This window comes from Panthera pardus, unplaced genomic scaffold (assembly GCF_024362965.1).
Source record: "Panthera pardus isolate Hobbes unplaced genomic scaffold, ASM2436296v1 HiC_scaffold_27, whole genome shotgun sequence".
In the NCBI taxonomy this organism is placed as follows: domain Eukaryota; kingdom Metazoa; phylum Chordata; class Mammalia; order Carnivora; family Felidae; genus Panthera; species Panthera pardus.
The window spans coordinates 84221743-84242702 of record NW_026526843.1 but is presented as its reverse complement, the minus strand read 5'-3'; the positions used below and the strand labels follow the sequence as shown (position 1 = coordinate 84242702).

Below are 20960 nucleotides of genomic sequence, written 5' to 3'. Positions count from 1 at the left end.
GCAGTACCCAACAGATAGCAAATACTCAGTAAATGTTAGCGGTGAAAGTAATTGTACTTGTTTTATTCTTCATTTATTATTCTCAGGAGTCCATCTGACTTTGCCGATGGACAGCCGTAGCACTCATCCAGCCAGACTGAGTAGTAGAATCCTCAAACATTTGGTACAACAAATGAAAACTTGCAACAAGTGGGGGAATGCAAAGAGGCCCACTCAGTGACTACATTGAATATTTTTTTCAAATATTCCAAATTTGGTTCAGTACACACTGTTCTTATTCTAAGGCATTTCTGGCCCCTGCCTTCAGGAGTTTGTCGTCTATTAGGGGAGGCCAGATATAAACACAGGAAAAGTTAACTAACACTGAAGTGACATCTCCCCTCAGACCTTGCAGACCCTTAGGGACGACAGGTGAGAAGGGCTGATGGCCAGTGTTGGTGCCGGAGTTTAAATATACAGTGGCTGGAGGAAGTTTGGTAGGCTGGCTTGAACCATTTAGGACATTGTTTCAGTGACACAGTTTTGACAGAATTGCTGTGGTACCACCCATTTGTCTGTTCACAGATTATTGGGGATTAAAGACAACCAAATGGACACTGTCCTGCAGCGAGACAGGAACTGCTGAGGACATATGGACCAGGTCCTTGGGGTTCCAGGCATGTGTCATCCCCTTTTGAGGAGGACACTCTATGTTCTTTTTGGGGGTGACAAAATATTTCCCAACTCATTTCTTTTCTACAGTTTCTGAAAAATATACAGAAAACTATTCCTTTTCCTCCTTTAAAGATACATAAACTACAGTGAAATACCACTTCATACTCACTAGGGTGATAATAATCAAAAAGGTGGTGGGATCCCAGGGTGGTAGAATCAAGCCCTGTGTCGGGCTCCGTGCTGAGCGTGGAGCCTGCTTAAGATCTCTCTCTCTCTCTCTCTCTCTCTCTCTCTCTCTCTCTCTCTCTCTCCCCCTCTCTCCCCCTCTCTCCCCCTCTCTCCCCCTCTCTCCCCCCCCACCGGCATCTGGGTGACTCAGTCATTAAGCATCTGATTTTGGCTCAGGTCATGTTCTCACAGTTCATGAGTTCAAGTGTCACACATTGGGTGAGCTCGTGCCCCACTTCAGGTAAGCATGAACCACACTTCGGGCGAGCCCCGCTTCTCTCTCTCTCTCTCTCTGCCCCTCACTTGTGCTCGCTCTCCCCCCAAAACAAAGATTCTCTCAAAAACAAAATTAGGGGCACCTGGGTGTCTCAGTCCATTGGGAATCTGAGTCTTGACTTTGGCTCAGATCATGATCTCAAAGTTCATGAGTTCGAGTCCCATGTCGGGCTCTGTCCTGACAGCATGGAGCCTGCTTGGGATTCTGTCTCTCCGTCTCTCTGCCTTTCTCCCACTCGCTCGCTCTCTCTCTCTCTCTCAAAATAAATAAAAATAAACTTTAAAAATTTTTTTAAAATGAGAAAAAGATTATCTCTCTCCCTCTGCCCCTCTCCCCTATTCTCTCTCTCTAAAATTTAAAAAAAAATTTTTTTAATAAAATAAAAACAAAAAAATTTTTTAAGGCAGGCAATAACAATGTGGAGAAATTGGAACCCTCGTGCTTTACTGGTGGGGATATAAAATGTGCAGCCACTATGGAAAACGGTTCGGCAATTTCTCAGAAAGTTAGATGTAAGAGCGCCTGGGTGGCTCAGTCAGTTACGTATCTGACTTCAGCTCAGGTCATGATCTTGCGGTCCTTGGGCTTGAGCCCCGCATCGGGCTCTGTGCTGACAGCTTGGAACCTGGATTTGGATTCTGTGTCTCATTCTGTCTCTCTGACCCTCCCCCACTTGTGCTCTGTCTCTCTGCCTCTCAAAAATAAACATTAAAAAAAATTGTTTTAAGTCAGATGTAGAATTATCATATGAGCTAGCAATTCCACTTCAAAGCGTATACTTGCAGTTGAAGAGGTGTCCAAGACCCCCCTCAGGTTCAATGATTCACTAGAAGGACTCAAAGAACTCAGAAAAGCCATTCTAGTGGCTACAGTTTATTACAGTGAAAGGAAGGATACAGATTAAAAACAAGGGGAAGAAGCACATAGGACAGGGGTCCAGGAGAGAGTAGGCATGGAGCTTCCAGTTGTCCTCCCCAAGTGGAGTCTTGTGGACAGTGCTTATTTCTCCCCCCCCCCCCGGGACATGTGATGATACACAGAGTATTGCCAACCAGGGAAGCTCACCCAAGTCTTAGTGTTCAGAGATTGTATTAGGAGTTGGCCACTTAGACACAAGTGACCCACCCGCATGGCTGATCTTAGCCTCCAGTCCCTCCAGAGGTCAGGCTGATACCATGTGGCTCAAAGCCTCCACCATAAATCACATTGTTAGCATAGGCTATCTGACATGGTCCTGGGACCCCTGATAAACAAAGACACTCTTCTAAGTCAGGACATTCCATAGGCTTAGAGGTCACCTCTTAGTAGCTGGGGGCAAAGGGCCAAACCTTTCTTTGGGCAAGGTTAATCCTTTAATGCACCTTCCCAAAGAGAAACGAAAACATATGCCTACATAAAAACTTGTACACAAATGCTCATAGCAGCATTATTTCCTAATAGCCAAAAACTGAAAACGACCCAAATCCCCATCAAGTGATGAATGGATAAACAAATGTGGTATAGTCATACAATGGAATGTTGTTTGGCCACATTTTAATTTTTTTTAAGTTGATTTATTTTGAGGGAGCACACACACAGCGAGGGAGGGGCAGAGAGAGAGGTGGGGAAGAGAATCCCAAGCAGGCTCCTCACTCCTCAGCACAGAGCCTAACACAGGGCTCAATCCCATGAACCATGAGATCATAACCTGAGCCAGAATCAAGAGTCGAATGCTTAATCAACTAAGCCATCCAGGCACCCTCCCATATTTTTAAAAGAATGAAATTCTGATACATGCTATGACATGGATGAGCCTTGAGAACATGCTAAACCGGACACAGATGCCACATGTATGATCCCTCCTTATGAAGTGTCCAGAATAGGCCTATAGATTAGTGGTTGCTTGGGGCGGGGGTTGGGAACAGGAAGTGACTGCAGGTAAGCATGAGATTTCTTTTTTGAGGTAATGAAAATGTACTAGAATAAAAACTTGAAACAACACCAGAAAAGAAAATGTACTGGAATTACGTAGTGGTGATGGTTGCAGAACTCTGTAAACATGCTAAAACCATTGAAACGTATACTTAAAAGTCGTGAGTTTTTTGGCACAAAAAAAGTTTTCTGGTATCTCAGTAAAGCGTTATTTTAATGGGCATAATATATACCTTCTCTGTCACCTTTAAGTGGTTACAGTAGAAATAAATGAGATGTATATATATAAAGGCATTTTGTTTACTAGAATATTCCAAGTGTATGTATTTGGAAAAAGATAAATAGGTATTTGGCACCAAAACTTAGTTGGCATTTCTCCTTTACCACCAAAACACAGCGACCTTCAGCTATAAGCATCATAGAATGACCTTTTTTGCGACCAGGTGGATTTTATGGCAGAGTTCCGTAAGGATGTATTCCATTTTTCATCTCAGCACCCAGTTCTTATTTGTGTATTGTCTTTTATTTTGACTAATTTATATTTACGTCTCCACAGTCTATAAATGTGACCTGAGACACATGGTCTGTTTTCAGCTTCTGATCAGTAGTAGTTTTATGTTACACATTCATCCCCTTGAATAGGATACGGTCCTTTTGCTTTCTCTTTGCGCATTTTTATCAGTTACTAAACAGCGAAAGAGCACTATACCCAACACTTTTAATCTTCTGCTAAAGAATGCCTTTTGCTTCTTGTTTTTTAAATGACTGGCTAGTCTCTTAGCCGAGTGATAACACAAGGTGCCCAGATAAAAGTACATTTTTGGCTTTCATCATCCTCATTATCATAAGGCCTTTCAAATATGTGGACATTTTAAGGATACAGATTTCAGTGTAAGGTAACAATCTTTTCCAATAGAACTGTCCAAAGCTGGGGTGGGCTGTCTTAGGAATGTAGTTTAAGTGGCTAGATTACCACTTACTTGAAAAGTAGAAGGAGTTGGGGGGCAGGGCAGTGGAGGTAGAAAACCAGGGACTCTAGAGGCACCTACAAGCAGTGATAAATGCGGTGCTGGATAAGATGATCTTAGAATTATATTTCATCTCTGGAATTCTTTATCCTGTAAAATTGGCTTAAATGCAATCTGCCTCCTTTAAAGCTTTGATGGTTGCCAGTATTCTCTTAGGTGTTGAATTTCTCCGTCTATTAGAAGGAGAACTGTCAGGTTTTGCATTTTTTAGTCTTTATATGTATCTGAGGTCATTCCCTATTTGTAGTTATCACAAACCCCCAACATATAGTTAATTCGGCGGTCTGCCCTCCAGACTCAGGCTTCCAAAAGAGTTGAGACTTGGCTTTCACCATGGGAATTCTCCACTATTTTTAGAAACAAATCCTCCATCTTTCTCTCCCATGTATTTAAAATCTTTGGAAGGAAAGCTATAGCATTGTAACCATAACAAATGGCAATTGAGACTAACTAAAACACAGGAGTACAGCAGTCATGGGCCGGCTCTTCCTACTCTGTTGCCCTGTAAATGAATCCTCAGTACATGCTATGCAGTGATACTTAACAAATGTGTTGCATCTATAAATGGCAAAACATTACAAACTGAATTTCAGATTGTCTGTAGCCCTAATGTTCCTTAGAACGTTCTGCAGTGATGGAAATCTGTGCTGTCCAGTATGATTGAAATGTGGCTAGGGTGGCTAAGGAATTGAATTTTTAATTGTATATCGTTTTATTTTTTTAAGCTTACTTTGAGAGAGCGAGAGAGAAAGTGCACACACATGCACTTACGAGAGTGAGGGAGGGGCAGAGAAAGAGGGAGAGAGAGGATCCCAAGCAGGTTCTGCACTATCGGCATAGAGCCCAACGTGGGGCTCAAACTCACAAACAGATCATCGCCTGAGCCGAAATCAAGAGTCGGATACTTAACCGACTGAGCCACCCAGGCGCCCCAATTACATGTGCATACTGTATATGTAATTAAATTAAATGTAAACAGCTACTTACGGGTAGTTGGCTACCATGTCAGACAGCACAGCTCTATAAGAACAATTTCAAGAAGTTGGGTTGCTTAGATACTGGAGTTCCTGGGACCTTTTTAGAACCAGTAGATACTCTGGCAACAATATTGACTTCGTTTTTTCTTTTGTTTGTTTACAAGCATTTCTTGAGCACCTGATTGTTCAATAGTTGATGGCAATGCAAAGATGAATGACACGGCTTCTGTCTTTAGGAGCTCTGGCCAGGGTTCTGACGCTCACGATACTGTAGGTACACTGTAAAAAGTACTACTATAGAAGCATATAGTAAGGCGACGTGAGGGCCACAGAGAAGGTACAGCATGACTCTTCACAGGAGCCAAGGAAGACTTCTGAGAAAAACTTCAGGCCCGAGCTAAAGGGGAGTTTGAATTTTTTTTTTTTTTTGCCTCTTCTTTCTGTTTTCTATACAAGCAGATTTCCTGAGTTACTTGTAAAGCATCTGTCATAGTCAGTTTAGGGCCAGTTTTCTCCCTGCCTCGCCTCTGCTTCCCGTGAGCAGCTCTCACATTAAGCCCTGGGATATGCGGTTCCCCTTCCCCCCCCCCCCAGCCCTGCCCCCTTAACGCATCTCTTCTTCCTACAGTGCTCTGTGAAAAGCTGCATCACTGCCTTCCACGTCACCTGTGCCTTTGAGCACAGCCTAGAGATGAAGACCATCCTAGATGAGGGGGATGAAGTGAAGTTCAAGTCATACTGCCTCAAGCACAGCCAAAACAGGCAGAAGCTCAGGGAGGCCGAGTACCCCATGCACAGGGCTACTGAGCAGAGCCAGGCCAAAAGTGAAAAAATCAGCCTGCGGGCGCAGAAGCTTCGGGAGCTGGAGGAGGAGTTCTATTCCCTGGTCCGCGTGGAAGATGTGGCCACAGAACTGGGGATGCCCACGCTAGCTGTGGACTTTATCTATAACTACTGGAAACTGAAGCGGAAAAGTAACTTCAATAAGCCATTATTTCCTCCGAAGCAGGATGAAGAAAATGGCCTGGTGCAGCCAAAAGAGGAGAGTATTCACACTCGCATGAGAATGTTTATGCATCTACGCCAAGACCTAGAGAGGGTAAGGTGATCAGCTGTGGCTACTGTTTAGGTCTCAGCCTGCATAGAAATGGAGGCCCCGCTTCCAGTTTCGTTTCTGTTTTTAAAGGTCAGCTCATTTATAGTGTGGGCTTCTGTGTGTGTGTCCTTGCTTATCTTCTGATTACATTGTGGCCCCGAGCATTGGGCTCTGTTTAAATTTTTGGCAGTCACTTTCAAGGGAACTGGAGAGCCCTCGCTTACATGCTTATGAAGCTTAAATCTGAGATAAATTCTCATTTGGTTTACTTTTTATTCACTGTTGAGCCTAAATTGGCTCAGCTCTATTTTACTGACACGTGAGACTGTGGGCTGAGTTAAGAATTAATTTTATTGAGGAAAAAGTTTCTCAAACTCGGCACCGGTGACATCTTGGGCTGGCTAGTTCCTTATTGTAGCGGGGGACTGTCCTTTGTCGTGGGGAACACTGGAAGATGTTGAACAGCGTCCCTGGCCTCTACGCAGTAGCCAATCCCCCTCCCAACACATACCCAAATGATGACAACAGAAAATGGTTCCAGATTACCAAATGCTCCCTGGGGGTCAGAATCGCCTCTGATTGAAAGTCTCTACACCAGATAATTTAGTTTAACTCACTTATTCAAAGATAAGTTAGGCCCTGTGTTTACCCTACAGAATTTTATAATCAAGTGTAATTATAGAGATGGCTTGTTTTTTCTCTCTGCTACCAGAATCTGGAAGGGAACAGATTTGGCTCACTTTGTAAAATTTAACTCACACATCGATAGCACTTACTATGTGGCAACACTGTTCGAAGCATTTCATAAATATTAACTCATTTAATCCTAACATGCCTGTGAGGGAAGTACTGTTGTTAGCCCTATTTACCGATGACTAAACTGGGGCACAGAAAGGTGGGATGATCGGGCCGGTGGGGTGGGAAGTATAGGAGCACGTGGATCGCACCCTTGGGGCTGTAGAGATTTGGCTGAGCAGGAGGTGTGAGCAAAAAACCACTGTCAGTCTGTCCGGCAGACCTTTATCCTGCTGGTCCAGCGCTCATTAGAAAATTGTACTGGATCCAGCATCGCCAGTGTTTTATTCAGGAATTTAAAGGGAAGGCCAGAACACTACATCATCATTCGGTCTTCCCAGTTTGGCTGTGCGTATAAACATCGAGCCCATCACGCTGCAGGGAGAGTAGGTTTCAGGAGGTGGCTTGGGAGCGTTTTCTTGTGCTGCCGATCAATGTGGGAACCACGGTCCCGTGCCGGACCATGCTACGTGACTTCCCGTAGAGTGGCTCTCCTTATGCAGCATTTTGTGTTGTCTTCTCTCCTCACCGCCCCCGTGCCCCCACTTGGTTTTAGTTGCCTTAATTTTGGCTAAACGATTCCAGTTGTCGGGTTCACGTAACATGACAAAAATCTCTATTTGCCGGGGATTGGGCTTTCAGGTGCGAAATCTGTGCTACATGATAAGCAGGCGAGAGAAGCTGAAACTGTCACAAAACAAAATACAGGAACAGATCTTCGGTTTGCAAGTCCAGCTTATCAACCAGGAAATGGCTGCAGGTAACCTTATATTAAAGATGCCCTGGGACACCTGGGTGGCTCAGCAGGTTAAGCGTCTGACTCTTCATCTCAGCTCAGGTCTCCATCTCAGGGATGTGAGTTCAAGCCCCGAGTTAGGCTCCACACTGGGCATGGAGCCTACTTTAAAAAAAGAAAAAAAAAGTCCTAAGCAATATATAGACTCTGATTTCATCCCATTTTAACAATTTAAATTTTCTGTCGGTTGTTTTACTTAAAAATCTTTTAAAATTCTTGTCGAATATCTCATTTGCTCTGCTCCAACCCTGATGTAACATGGGCCATCTTGCTGTCAACTCATGAGGCAAGAAATCCCAAGGTGGGGTTGGGGGACTTGCAGGTCTGGGGCGGATAATCTAGGTGTCAGACAGATATTAGGGGCCACTAGTTAAAGCCATGAGCTATTCTGTAATCGTCAGATTGACTTAGAAATCCATACAATAGGGCCTAGTCCTAGTTTCCAAAAAACATTTAACTCCGAGGTTACTCATCTTAACGATATTTTGTTAAAACCTTAGCCAGTGGTTAGGAGATCTGGGTTCTGTCTCTTATTTACTAATATTTGTCGAGCACCTGCTGTGGACTAAGAACTGGGCAAGAAAGTAGAGCAGTCCGCGAGACAGAATCCCTGCCTGTAGGGTATGCTGCCCGCTTAACAAGAGAGACAGGAGAGCATAATTCCAGTGCCCTAAGCACGGGGAGCTCGGCTACGATGACAGTCCTATTCAGTGACATCTGTAACCCTCCTGTACCTCCTGTAATACCGAGGTTGGCGGCAGAGCCTGGACAGCCGCGAGTCAGTGTGTGGGGTGCGCAGAACCCAGCTCCGGCCAAGGGCCAGCCGTAGAGTGAGAGAAACACCCAGAAATGAGGTATCAGGTAGTCATCGAAGGCTCTGGGGTGTTTATAAGTATCCTGGGTCACAGCAGAATGCTATAGCAGGAGGCGGCAGGGCTGCTCAGCCACAAAGGCACTGTGATGGGCAAGACCAAGAAAACCAAAGGACGGCAAGGAGGGTCCCTGCGTGCCAGGGAGATTGTCCCCTAAGCCACGTGGCCTCTGATTGGTGGGTGCCAGCCCCGTAACTGCTTGTGGTATCAGCAGGTGGCAGCAACACGGGGGCTGTGAGTATTCAACATGCACCCTTAGGGAACACCTGTTGCCCAGGTACTACCTAATAGTTATCCTCTCACGGGGAAAAGTTAAGTCCCTATGCAAAGAGGAATTATTTAGAAGTACTTTTTTAATTTCAGAGCACCCAAACTAATAGCGAAAGGAAGATCTGTTCTAAAAGTGATCGTAGGATGACAGAACCAGGTAACTGATTGCCAGTACTCCACAGGCCGAGCCCAAAGCAGGCCACTGGCAGGAATGTCATGATTCTTTTCTGCTGGCCTTGCCACTGCAAAACCTGCCCCGCCCACCCCTCTTTATAATGGACATTCACAGTGAGGAGACTATTTGAGGTTACAGGCATAAAGTACACAGGAACCACCCGCTACCATTTCTACTGTTGCCAAGTTAAAACACATACTCACATGCTCTTCGTCCACCAAAACCTATGCTGTGTTCTTGAGGGTTTGGATTTGACTTTGGGGGAAGGGTGGGAGAGATTGGAGGGTAGGGTCTGACATGTCTTTTCAGGCACATCCTGAGTCCTGTGCAATACCCGCACCTGCACACACGCAGACACCCCAATAGGGAGACCCTGTTCCAAACCACTGCCAGTGACATTCTTTTCAGAAGTGGAAGGGGGCAGAGATGGGGATGTAGGAGGTGGCACACTAGTCTTTGTGATCATTGTACAGCCTGGGAGGGCAGGGGTGAAGAGGTCGAGAGCCACACGACAAACAGTGGCTCCGCTGAGTTTCCCACCTGTAGCCACCCCCACCCCACCCAGCCTCTGTTCAGCCCCTCCGGCTCCTATCCCGTGATGCACATACACATCAAAGTCAGGGGCCCGTTAGACATTTGGAAGAGTGGGTATGTGAACTCGCCGTGCCATAATAAGCATATACGCCGTTATTTAAATCAGTTGTTAAAATGAGTCTGTCTTTTTGATCTCAGGACTTCCTTTGACAAGTACACTAGAAAACTCATTGTTCTACCCGCCTCCAAGAATTACCTTAAAGTTAAAAATGCCGAGATCAGCCCCGGAAGACTGCAGAAACAGCTCCACAGAGCCTGATCATGGACCCCTCTCTCCTGCCAGCAGCTCCCCTGTTCCCAGTATAAGGAGCATGCAGGTGCCTCAGGAGTCACTAGAAATGAGAATGAAATCGTACCCAAGACATCCACTAGAGAGCAAGAGTAACCGTCTGCTGGCCAGTCTCACCCACTCTAGAAGTGAAGCAAAGGACCCCAGTCCTGCTTGGAGAACTCCATCCCCGGAGTTCTACCACGGGCAGTCACTGGGAAAGCCTCTGGTCCTCCAGGCTGCCCTGCATGGCCATTCTTCCATCGGGAATGGGAAGAGTCAGTCTACCTCCAAGCTTGCCAAATCCAACGGCCTGGAGGGCAGCTGGTCTGAAGATGTCACCCAAAAAGACAGCTCAAGTGAGGTGTTCTGTGACCAGGAGTCCATGCTCAGCTCCCACTTGGCCAGTCAGGGCGCCTTTAGAAAATCGACCGTGGAACACTTCAGTAGGTCCTTTAAGGAAGCCACCAACAGGTGGGTGAGGACCACGGAGGACCTCCAGTGTTGTGTGAAGCCAACCAAGAACGTCAGCCCCAAGGAGCAGCTCTGGGGCAAGCAGCTTGTGAGGCGGTCTGCAGGGAGAGCTCCGTATCAGGAAAACGATGGGTATTGTCCAGATTTGGAGCTGAGCGATTCAGAAGCAGAGAGTGATGGGAATAAAGAGAAAGTCAGGGTAAGGAGAGTTAGCTCGGACAGGGAAAATCCTGCCCACGACTCTCGACGGGATTGCCACGGTAAAAGCAAGACACATCCCCTTTCCCACACTTCAATGCAAAGGTGATCGGAAACCTCCAAGAATAGCTCAGTCTTTGCCTTTGCCCCATACACTGGGGCAGACCCCCACACCAAAAGGATTCTAGTGTACTTTAGGAGGAACTGTAGTGAAAGAAAACGTTTCACAGCGAATTGACTTGCAGTTTTTGAAACCGCTTCAAGTCTACTTTTCGCAAGCACATTCTAGGAATTACAGATTGTCCAGAAGTCTTTTCTGCCAGAGGCTGTTGAGAACAGCTGGGCCCAGAGTACTTGCTCAGTAAATACTTTGGGACAGCTCTCCAGTCCTGTTAACACGTTGATGCACATATGTATTAAGAGTCCTTGCATCGTTAACGCATTTGCAAGAGACCGTGATTATCAGACACTAAAACTACTTCCCTTTTGAAGCTACGGCACGTGACCTCCCACAGCTCCTGTCTGTAGGAAGTTGCTAACTCCATTGGTACCTGGAAACCCGCTTCAGGGAGAGCCCAGGGACCAACATCTCAGATACTGTCAGATTCACTACCCTCTTCCTTGGCTCAGCACAAGGTTGAGCTCCTTTCGCAGTATCTTACCTACCAAGTCAATACTCCTGATGCTTCTTAAGTGTCCAGTGCCTGTTCCTAGACTTGCTGGTCAGGGGCGCACTTGTAACTACTTGGCCCATCTAACGAGCGTGAGAGGCTAACTTGTGGATAGTGTTTACAGAGGTACAAGGAAAATGCTCAGATTCTCTCCACTTAGGCGTTTGGGAGGGATCCCAGAGCCTTTCCCAAAGTGAGACCAATTCCGGAGGATTTGTACCAGGTCAGGGGTTTTGTGTTCTTGTTTTCAAATCAGTTTGACTTAAATAAGTTTGGCTGACCGTTTTTTGTATACCTGCTTTAATGTTTATAAAGTTTCTATTGAGGTATAATTAAAATATAGTAAGATGCACAGAGGTTAAGTATTCTTACCTGCTTTAATTTTGAAACAGATTTTTATTGTCAAACAGAATTTGAAAGCATGTGTTTAACACATGGATATAATTTAGCTTTGTACCAACTTCGAATCCGAGGCAGTTCCCCACACAAAAAGGCTGGAGCCGTTTTTCAGAAGTTGCTTATACCCTGTTCCCAAACAATCAGCCTTGAATAATTTGTGGGAGGAAGAGAATAATTACATTTGGGGGGGGGGATAAAACATGTCTGCTTCCCATTTAAAAGAAGGGGAACATGTTACAGTTTTTAAAATGTGAAGCCGACTATAATTCTCTGCTCTCTCTTCTTAGCCTTAAATTAATATTCTCTTTCTTCTGGTTTGGGAAAGCATAGTGGGAATTTTCAGACAAAAAGAGGCCATTTTTCGATCTTTAAAGTTGGTTCCTGGTAAAGCAAACAGCCCAGCTGCAGTGGGCGCGCCAGTGGCCCAAGGGCAGGCCAGGGCCCCTCTGTCCCCTCCCCCGGTGCGGGAGCCTCGGCGGCGTTCCTGTCCCCACTTCTGTTCTCGAAGCCTTGTTAATGGGTCCCGTGGCTCGTGTTTTCTCCTCCCTTTTGGAAAACTTCTGTATTTTGCCTCCTCTTTGGCCACACCTTGAAAATGTTTCTTTTATGCCTGTGTACACGTGTGAATGTGCCAGAGCACGTGTGGTAGGCGTCCTGTGTTTTGTTTGAGTGGAAGCAGCTAAGAATCATCCACACGAGGAAGACTGTTCCTCCTTATGGACGCACTAGGTTTCTGTGCTTTTCCCTCTGAGCTCTGCTGGGGTAGATGTGAATTTGACACCTTCCCTCTAAGGAAGAGGTAACGAGCTCTGCTATAGGGGCCTTCTGTTGCGCTCGAGGCCAGTAGCCCGAGTCCTTTCATGCCTTTTGGTTCTGAGTGAGTGCAAGGAAAAGCAAACATTGAAAAAGTGCTTCAGCCAAATTCCATATGTAATGCCATGGGGAGAGTATTGACTAAAATAACTTCAGTCAGGGAAATATAGTTGTAATATTTTTACAAGATTTTCCTAAGTAAATGAAGGAGCCTTCAGTTGTGTAAATTTCAATTGCCCCAAAATGTATTTGCTACATTTTGCTGTTGTTTGAAGTATTACCTCTTAACCTTCTTTTGTTAATTTTTTTTCATTTTGTCTTATATAGTCCAGTTTTCCAAGACAAATTCAGTCTTTTTTCAAATGTCACCTTTTTACCAATACTTTTTCATTAAATTATGAAAACTGCTAACGACTGTCAGTGTGGTAATTTCTTAATTTGGCATGCGGGTTTTAGAAAATCTTACATATGTTCCTCTTATATTTAAAAAATCTCATCCGTTAAACAAAACAGATGGTGGGGGGAAAGGGACGGAGGGGGAGAAGGAGGAATTGAATGTTTAGAAGCACAGATCCATGATTCATGTCCAATACCGGGGACCAAAGAGAACTCTGGGACCTTGGACTCTACCCCAAAATCATGATTTCATCAGGCTAATAAGACAAAACCATCATTTAAAATCACCAAGGAAATGGATCCTATCTAAAGTCACAAAGTCCAAAAGGCTTAGTTCGGGCATCACTCAAATACACACTCTTTACGATACTCATTCTGCTTGGAGTCGTGTGAGCATATGAATGTGATACAGGTTATGTAGTGCCATGGGGGGACGTTGGGGGCATTAAAAAACATTTTCATTATGTTTTGAGAAATGTACTTGCTAAAGGTCATTGGGTAAATCAGTAGTGAAGATAGTTAAGAGCCACGGTTGTTTCTCTCTCCCTTCCTCCCCCCTCACCCACCCTCCCTCTCTCCCTTCCTCTGCCTTTCTCCTCCTCCTCCTCCAACACCCCTGCCTTCTCTCTCTCTCTCCCTTCCCTCCCCCGCCTCTCATTAATGGCGAACTCTTTTGACTCAGTACATTGTTAGGTAAGATGTCGGAGAACTGAAACTACAAATATACCCAGTTGTAGCCCACAAAAGCTTTGGGTCTGTACTTCCAATGGGAGATGAAGCCTTTGTCTTTGTGTTGAAGAAACTTTTGAGAGAATAAACCAGACGCTGCATCGTCCTGGGTTGGGTTCCCCTCCCCCCCCGCCCCACAATCCTCAGCATGTTTGCTGACCCTTAAGAATTGAGGAAAACTCTTATGACAGGAGTAAATCCGTACTTGCCCCTGAGTGACTTCTGTGTGACATTTTCCAAAAACGCACCTTATTTATAATAAATGTTTTATTAGAGTCCCGCAGGATTAATCCAGCTGTTTCCAAGTTTTATGGAAAGCAGCAACGCAACAGTGTGTTGATTTTTTTTTTTTTTCTCAAAAAAAAGAACTCCGTTAACAAAGGCCTGCCCTGAGGCTGGCGTTCCCACGCAGGGAGCTCTGTCCCTGTGACACTCCGCCCGCCCAGCGCGGCACTGTTTAAAGGAGGCTTCTGTGGATTCAGTTAATGTTACTTCATGGATTGGAACACACTGTATGGCCTGAAGCCATGAGGATAGTTGCCCTTGAAATGAGGTGGGGGAGGCCCGAGACCCAGGCCCTGCCCTGTCCCCTGCCCTGTCCGGTCACCGATGCGTTCTTCAACATGAAGCCCCCTAAAAATAGTCATCGTCTGAAGGAACTGCCGAAGCATCGAGCAGCTCTCATCCCGTTGAGACGCGTTTGGGTGGGAGCATTCCAGCCTCCAGGCCTGGGCACCCCAAGCTTTTAACTTCCCTTCGCCTCCCCGCTTCTACCCCACCTTCTCAATTTTCCTTCCTTCTCAGTGAATGTCAGGTTGTAAGCAAGCCGGAGGGTGGAGTCGGGCTGCTCAAGCTCTACCCACCGCAGCAAGTTCTCTGAACGCGGAAACCAGGGGCAGAACCTCGGAGCATTCACCATTACCTTCCAAAGTATTGGCGCGCGGTCCTGAAGGCTGCTCCCGGAAGTCACACGTGGAAATGGGCCCGTTATTTCATAGTCATTTCTCACGTGATGAAAAACTTCCAAGCTCAGAACTGCTGACGTTTTTGGAAATGATACACTCCTTGAATGAATCCCCTCAGCTTCAAGAAAGAAAGAAAGGCACTTCCGGTTGGGCAGTCTCCTCCCCCTCCCCCCCAGTGTCCTCAAAGATGGACTGAGAAGTACATTGGCAGAGACCAGGCTGAATGTCAGTCTCAAGACAGCTACGTGGGTCCCTTAGGGAAGCCAACCAAGGCCAAAGCCGTTGGTAGGACAGTCCAGGACATTTGTGTGGGACCAGCCAAGCCTTCAAATAATAAGAATGGCAATATTCATTGAGCCCCTATGTCTGGCCGTTTGCTGATTAAGCATGCACTACCTTATGTTTACGGCTCCTGACGACAGTATGAAGGTGATACTCTTAGCTCTATTTGATGCATGTCAAAGGCCAGATGGTTCCAGCAGTTATTCGAGGTTCCCCAGTGAGTATACAGCAGGATTGGGACTAGAACCTGTGAGGTCGCCTCTACAACTCTTACTCTTGGTCACTTTGCCTGACTCTACGTGCCCCAAGCCCCTTCTCTAAGTGCTCCTTCTCAGCTTCGCCCTGAAGAAAGCGACCTGAGTTGCAGGTGGCCGGAGTGATGCTAAGAAAGGCCATGAGCCAGAGCGCCTGGGTGGCTCAGTCAGTTAAGCGTGCAACTCTTGATCTCGGCTTGGGTCACGATGCCACAGTCCGTGGGATCGAGCCCCGTGTTGGGCTCTGAGCTGGCTGCGTGGAGCCTGCTCGGGACTCTCTCTGCTGCTCTCCCACTTGCAATATCTCTCTCTCTCTCTCTCTCTCTCATATAAATAAACATTTTTTTAACTTTAAAAGACAAAAAGAGGGGCGCCTGGGTGGCTCAGTCGGTTGGGTGTCCGACTTGGACACCATGACTCTGGTCACGGTCTCACGGCTCGTGAGTTCAAGCCCCGCGTCGGGCTCTGTGCTGACGGCTCGGAGCCTGGAGCCTGCTTCGGATTCTGTGTCTCCCTCTCTCTCTCTACCCTCCTCTGCTCATGCTGTGTCTCTCTCTGTCTCAAAAATAAACATTAAAAAAAAATTTTAAAAGGCCATGAGCAAAGGAACACAGGTGGCCTCTAGAAACTGAGAAAGGAAAGGAAATGAAGTCTCTCCTAAGGTCTCCAGAAGGAACCTAGCCCTGCCTATGCCATGACCTTAGACTTCTGACCAACAGGACTATGAGAATAAATCTGTGTTGCTTTAAGCCACCAAATGTGTGGTAAGTTGTGACATCAGACATAGGAAACTAACACGCTAGGGCACAGAGGAGTGCTCCTTACTCTTTCGGAGGAGCACTCCTCCTTCCCAAAGGGCCCACCTGGGCTGTGGCTGACCACTGTGGGTTGCTCCTGTGCTGTCTCTCCTAGTCGAAAAGCTTTCTGGAAATGGAAAACAAGTGGGGTTTTTTTTTTTCCTATCAATCAGATCCTCCCCTGTAGAAATTAGTTTTGTATGTCCTGCCCACCCCCCTACTTTTTCCAAGGTGGCCTCTGGTCCTTCTCAGGTAGCCTTGGGTAACCTTCCATGGGCCTGATTGATCCCCTGTGGCTGGATCTGGCACCTGCCTGAGTAGTTGCCATGGGTTTGGATGTCCCTGTCGTTCACAGAACTGTTCTAGGGACGTGGAAATAACTCTCTGAGTGCCACCTCGGTGGGAAGATGATAGAAGGCAGGTGGGGCTCATCAGAAGGACTGGTGCTCTAATCATCAGAACCTTCTACAAAAGTGGGCAGCTTGGAGGGTTAGAGAGTTCTTGAAGATCCCAGGCACCCGAGCAGAGCTTGAGGATTAAAGAACGCAACTCTATGCGGCCTATAAGAAACCACTTTTGGAGCGCCAGGGTGGCTCAGTCGGTTAAGCGTCTGACTCATCGTTTCGGCTCAGGTCATGATCTTGCGGTTAGTGAGTTCGAGCCCCGCATCGGGTTCTGTGCTGACAGCTCGGACCCTGGAGCCTGCTTCACATTCTGTGTCTCCCTCCTGCTCTGCTTCTCCCCCGCTCATGCTCTGTCTCTCTGTCTCTCTCAAGAATAAATAAACATTTTTTAAAAATAAATAAAAAAAAGAAACCCATGTTTAAGTAGAAAGACACAGGTTAAAACTAAGAAAAAGATTCCATGCTGACACTAACAAAAAAAAAAATCTGTGGCTATATTAATACCATACAAGGGCAAGTTCATCAAGAGAGCATAAAAGTCCTAGGTGTCTATGCATCTAATAACATAGCTTCAAAATACATTAAGGAGAAAACGATAGAACTGCAAGGAAAAATGCACAAACCAACAATTATAGTTTATGTCTATAATAAATAGAACAAGTACGGAGAAAATCAGTAAGACTGTAGAAGATCTCAGCAAAACTATCAACCATCCAGATTGAATGGACATTCACCATGCCACACCAGAAGAGCAGAATACACATCCTTGTCAAATGCAAATGGAACATTTACCAAGATGGGCCATTAAACAAGTCTTACGAAACTTGAAAAGATTCAAGTCAAAGTATGTTCTCTGACCACACTGGAATGAAATTAGAAATCCGTAACGGAAACACCTCTGGAAAATCCAATCATCGGGCACTGAACAAACTTCTAAGTACCACACGAGTCAGGGAACTCAGAAAATTAAAAACTATTTTGAACTGAATGAGAAAGAAAAGGCAACATATAATTTGTGGGATGGCACTAAAGCGGTACCTTGGGGAAATTCTACGGCGCTAAGTGCCCGGATCAGAAAAGAAGGGTCTCAAGTCAGTGACTGTAGCTTTCATCTTAACAAAACTCAAAAGAAGAGGAAATGAGATCCAAAGTAAGGGGAAGAAAGGAAATAATAAAGGGCAGAGCTGAAATCAGTGAAAGACGAAAGGAAATCATTGAAACCAAAAGCTGGATTTTGAGAAGATAAAATAAATTTGACAAATCTCTAGTGAGACTGATCAGGAAAAAAAGAGAAAAGGCCAATTACCAATGTTAGGAACGAGAAATATCATTGCTGCAGGTTCTATGGATATTAAAAGGATAATAAGGGAATATCATTTATTTTTACATTTATTTATTTTCAAGAGACAAGGCATGAGTGGGAGAGGGGCAGAGAGAGAGAGAGAGAGAGGGGGATACAGAATCCGAAGCAGGCTCCAGGCTCCGAGCTGTCAGCGCAGAGCCCGACACGAGGCTCAACGCGGGGCTCGAACCCACGAACCGTGAGATCATGACCTGAGCCGAAGTCGGACGCTTAACCGACGGAGCCACCCAGGTGCCCCAATAAGGGAGTATTAACAACCTTTTGCCAGTAAATTCAACAACAAAGAAGAAATGGACACAACCCCTCAAAGACACAAACTACCAGAGTACATTCAAGAAGAAAAAATAGATAAACCGAAAAGCTTTTTATTATTAAATACATTAGCATTAAAAGCTTTCTTATGGGGCGCCTGGGTGGCTCAGTCGGTTAAGCGGCCGACTTCGGCTCAGGTCACGATCTCGCGGTCCGTGAGTTCGAGCCCCGCGTCGGGCTCTGGGCTGATGGCTCAGAGCCTGGAGCCTGCTTCCGATTCTGTGTCTCCCTCTCTCTCTGCCCCTCCCCCGTTCATGTTCTGTCTCTCTCTGTCTCAAAAATAAATAAAACGTTAAAAAAAAATTAAAAAAAAAAAAAAAAGCTTTCTTATGAAGGCCGCCTGGGTGGCTCAGTTATTAAGCATCTGACTTCGGCTCAGGTCATGATCTCACGGTTCATGAGTTCAAGTCTCACATCCAGTGACCTTGAGCCCCGCTTCGGGTGAGCCCAGCCTCTCTCTCTCTCTCTCTCTCTCTGTCCCTTGTGGGATTCTCTCGCTCCCTTGCGACCTCTCTCTCTCAAAAAAAAAAAAAAAGCTAGAAAACTCCAGGCCCAAATGACTTCACTGGCAAATTCTAATAGACATATAAGGAACAAATAAGGCCAATTCTACACAAACTCTTCCCAAAAATTGAACAGAGGACAGTTCTCAACTCATTCTATGAGGCCAGCATTACCCTGATACCAAAACCACACAGACGTAATAAGAAAACTACAGGCCAATGTCCTTCATAAAAGTAGCTGCAAAAATTCTTAGAACCTGAACAAATTGAATCCCAGTAATATATCAAAAAGATAAATACACCAAGACTGTCTTAGCTTGGGGCTGCTATAACAAAAAACTCTAGACTCTCTGGCTAGAGCAACAGAAATTTATTTCTCACAGTCTGGAAGCTGGGAAGTCCAAGATCAAGGTGCCATCAGACTCCTGTCTGGTGAGGGCCCACTTCCTGGTTTGTGGACAGCTGCCTTCTCACTGTGTGCCCACGTGGCCTTTCCTTGGTGCATACTCACGGAGAGAGAGAGATCTCTTCCTCTTACAAGGGCATGAACCCCATCATGAAGGGCGCACATAAACATTTGGTCCATAACAACCACCAAGTGAGATTTATCCCAGAAATGCAAGGTTGATTTAACCTTCAAAAAACAGTCAGTATAATTCATCGTATCTCAAAGATACATAAAAAGCACTTGACAGAATCCAATATCCATTCATGATAATAATGCTTGGCAAACTAAAAATAGAAGGGACCTTCCTGAACCTGATAAAGGACATCTATGAAAAACCAACAGCTAACATCGTATTTAATGGTGAAAGATTTAACGCTTCCTCCCTAAGATCAGGAATAAGACAAGAATGTCACTACTTCTCTTCAGTATTATGCTAGCATTTCTAGCCAGTCCAATAAAGCAAGAAAAAGAAATGAAAGGCATCCTGATTCGAAAGGAAGAAATATAACTCTTTTTATTTTCAGATGACATGATTATCTATGTAGAAAATCAGACAGAATCTACCCAAAAAAGCTACCAGAACTCATAAGTCTAGCAAGGCTGCAGGATAAAAGGTCACTTTATTAAAAACTATTGTATTTGGGGCACCTCGGTGGCTCAGTCGGTTGAGTGTCCAACTCTTGATTCTCTGTCTTGGGATTCTCACTCTCTCTCTCTCTCCCCCTCTGCCCCTCTCCCCTGCACTCACTCTCTTTCTCTAAAATAAAAAAAAAACTGTTGTGTTTTATTTTTTACTCTATTTTATATACTAGCAAGGAACAATCAGAAATTGAAATTTCAAAAATAATACCACTTACAACAGTACCAAAAAATGTGAAATTCTTAGGTATAAATATGACAAAAGATATGAAAAGATCTCAATAATGGCATCAATAAAACATTTCTGAGAGAAACAGAAGACCTAAAGAAGTGCAGAGATACACCATCTTCATTTGTCAGAAGGCGCAATATCAAGATGTCAGTTATCCCCAAGTTGGTCTATGGATTCAATGCAATTCCAATTAAAATCACACCAACTCTTGGGGGTGGGAATTGACAAACTGAATTTAACATTCATATGACAGGGTGCCTGGGTGCTTCAGTCGGTTGTGCGTCCAACTCCAGCTCAGGTCATGATCTCGAGGTCCATGAGTTCGAGTCCCGCGTCAGGCTCTGTGCTCACAGCTCAGAGCCTGGAGCCTGCTTTGGATTCTGTCTCTCTCTCTCTGCCCCTCGCCTGCTCGTGCGTGCTCTGTGTCTCTCAAAGATAAACATTGGGGCGCTTGGGTGGCTCAGTCGGTTAAGCATCCAACTTCGGCTCAGGTCATGATCTCGTGGTCCGTGAGTTCAAGCCCCGCGTCGGGCTCTATGCTGACAGCTCGGAGCCTGGAGCCTGCTTCGGATTCTGTGTCTCCCTCTCTCTCTGCCCCTCCCCTGCTCACGCTCTGTCTCTCTCTCCTTCAAAAATAAACATTAAAAAAAAGTTTATTAAAAAAAACCCTAAAAGTATAAAGCTACTAGACAAAACACAGGAAACTTTTAGAAGCTTGGTTAGGCAAAGATTTCTTTGATATGCCCATCAAGAGCACTTTCTATAAAAGAAATTATTTACATATTGGTAAATTGGACTTCAGTAAAATTAAAAACTGCTACTTTTTGAAAGACAGTGTTAAGGAGAAGTCACAGACTGGGAGAAAAGATTTGCAAATCATTTATCTGATAAAAGACTGGTATCCAAAATATGTCAAGAACCCTCACAGCTTGGGGCTCCTGGGTGGCTCAGTCTGTTAAGAAACCAACTCTTGATTTCCGCTCAGGTCATGATCTCACTGTCCTGAGATTGAGCCCCATATCGGGATCCTTGCTGAGCATGGAAGCTGCTTGAGATTCCTTTCCTCCCTTTCCCTCTGCCCCTCTCCTGTTTGCTCTCTCTCTTTCAAAAACATTTTAAAAATATATTTTTAAATTAAAA

General features: G+C 45.3%; 1 protein-coding gene across 11 annotated transcripts in view; it reads left to right on the top strand.

Annotated features, from left to right (window-relative positions):
* The window catches only part of JADE3 (jade family PHD finger 3), a 135160-nt gene extending 122253 nt beyond the window's left edge, over window positions 1–12907 (top strand). For all 11 annotated transcript variants that reach the window (XM_019417541.2, XM_019417545.2, XM_019417539.2 and 8 more), the window contains 3 exons: window positions 5704–6174; window positions 7609–7726; window positions 9812–12907. In XM_019417541.2, the coding sequence (XP_019273086.1) occupies window positions 5704–6174; window positions 7609–7726; window positions 9812–10722 (1500 nt within the window). In that variant the 3' untranslated portion in view covers window positions 10723–12907. The remainder of the gene's footprint in view (window positions 1–5703; window positions 6175–7608; window positions 7727–9811) is intronic.
* Window positions 12908–20960: the final 8053 nt, after the last annotated feature.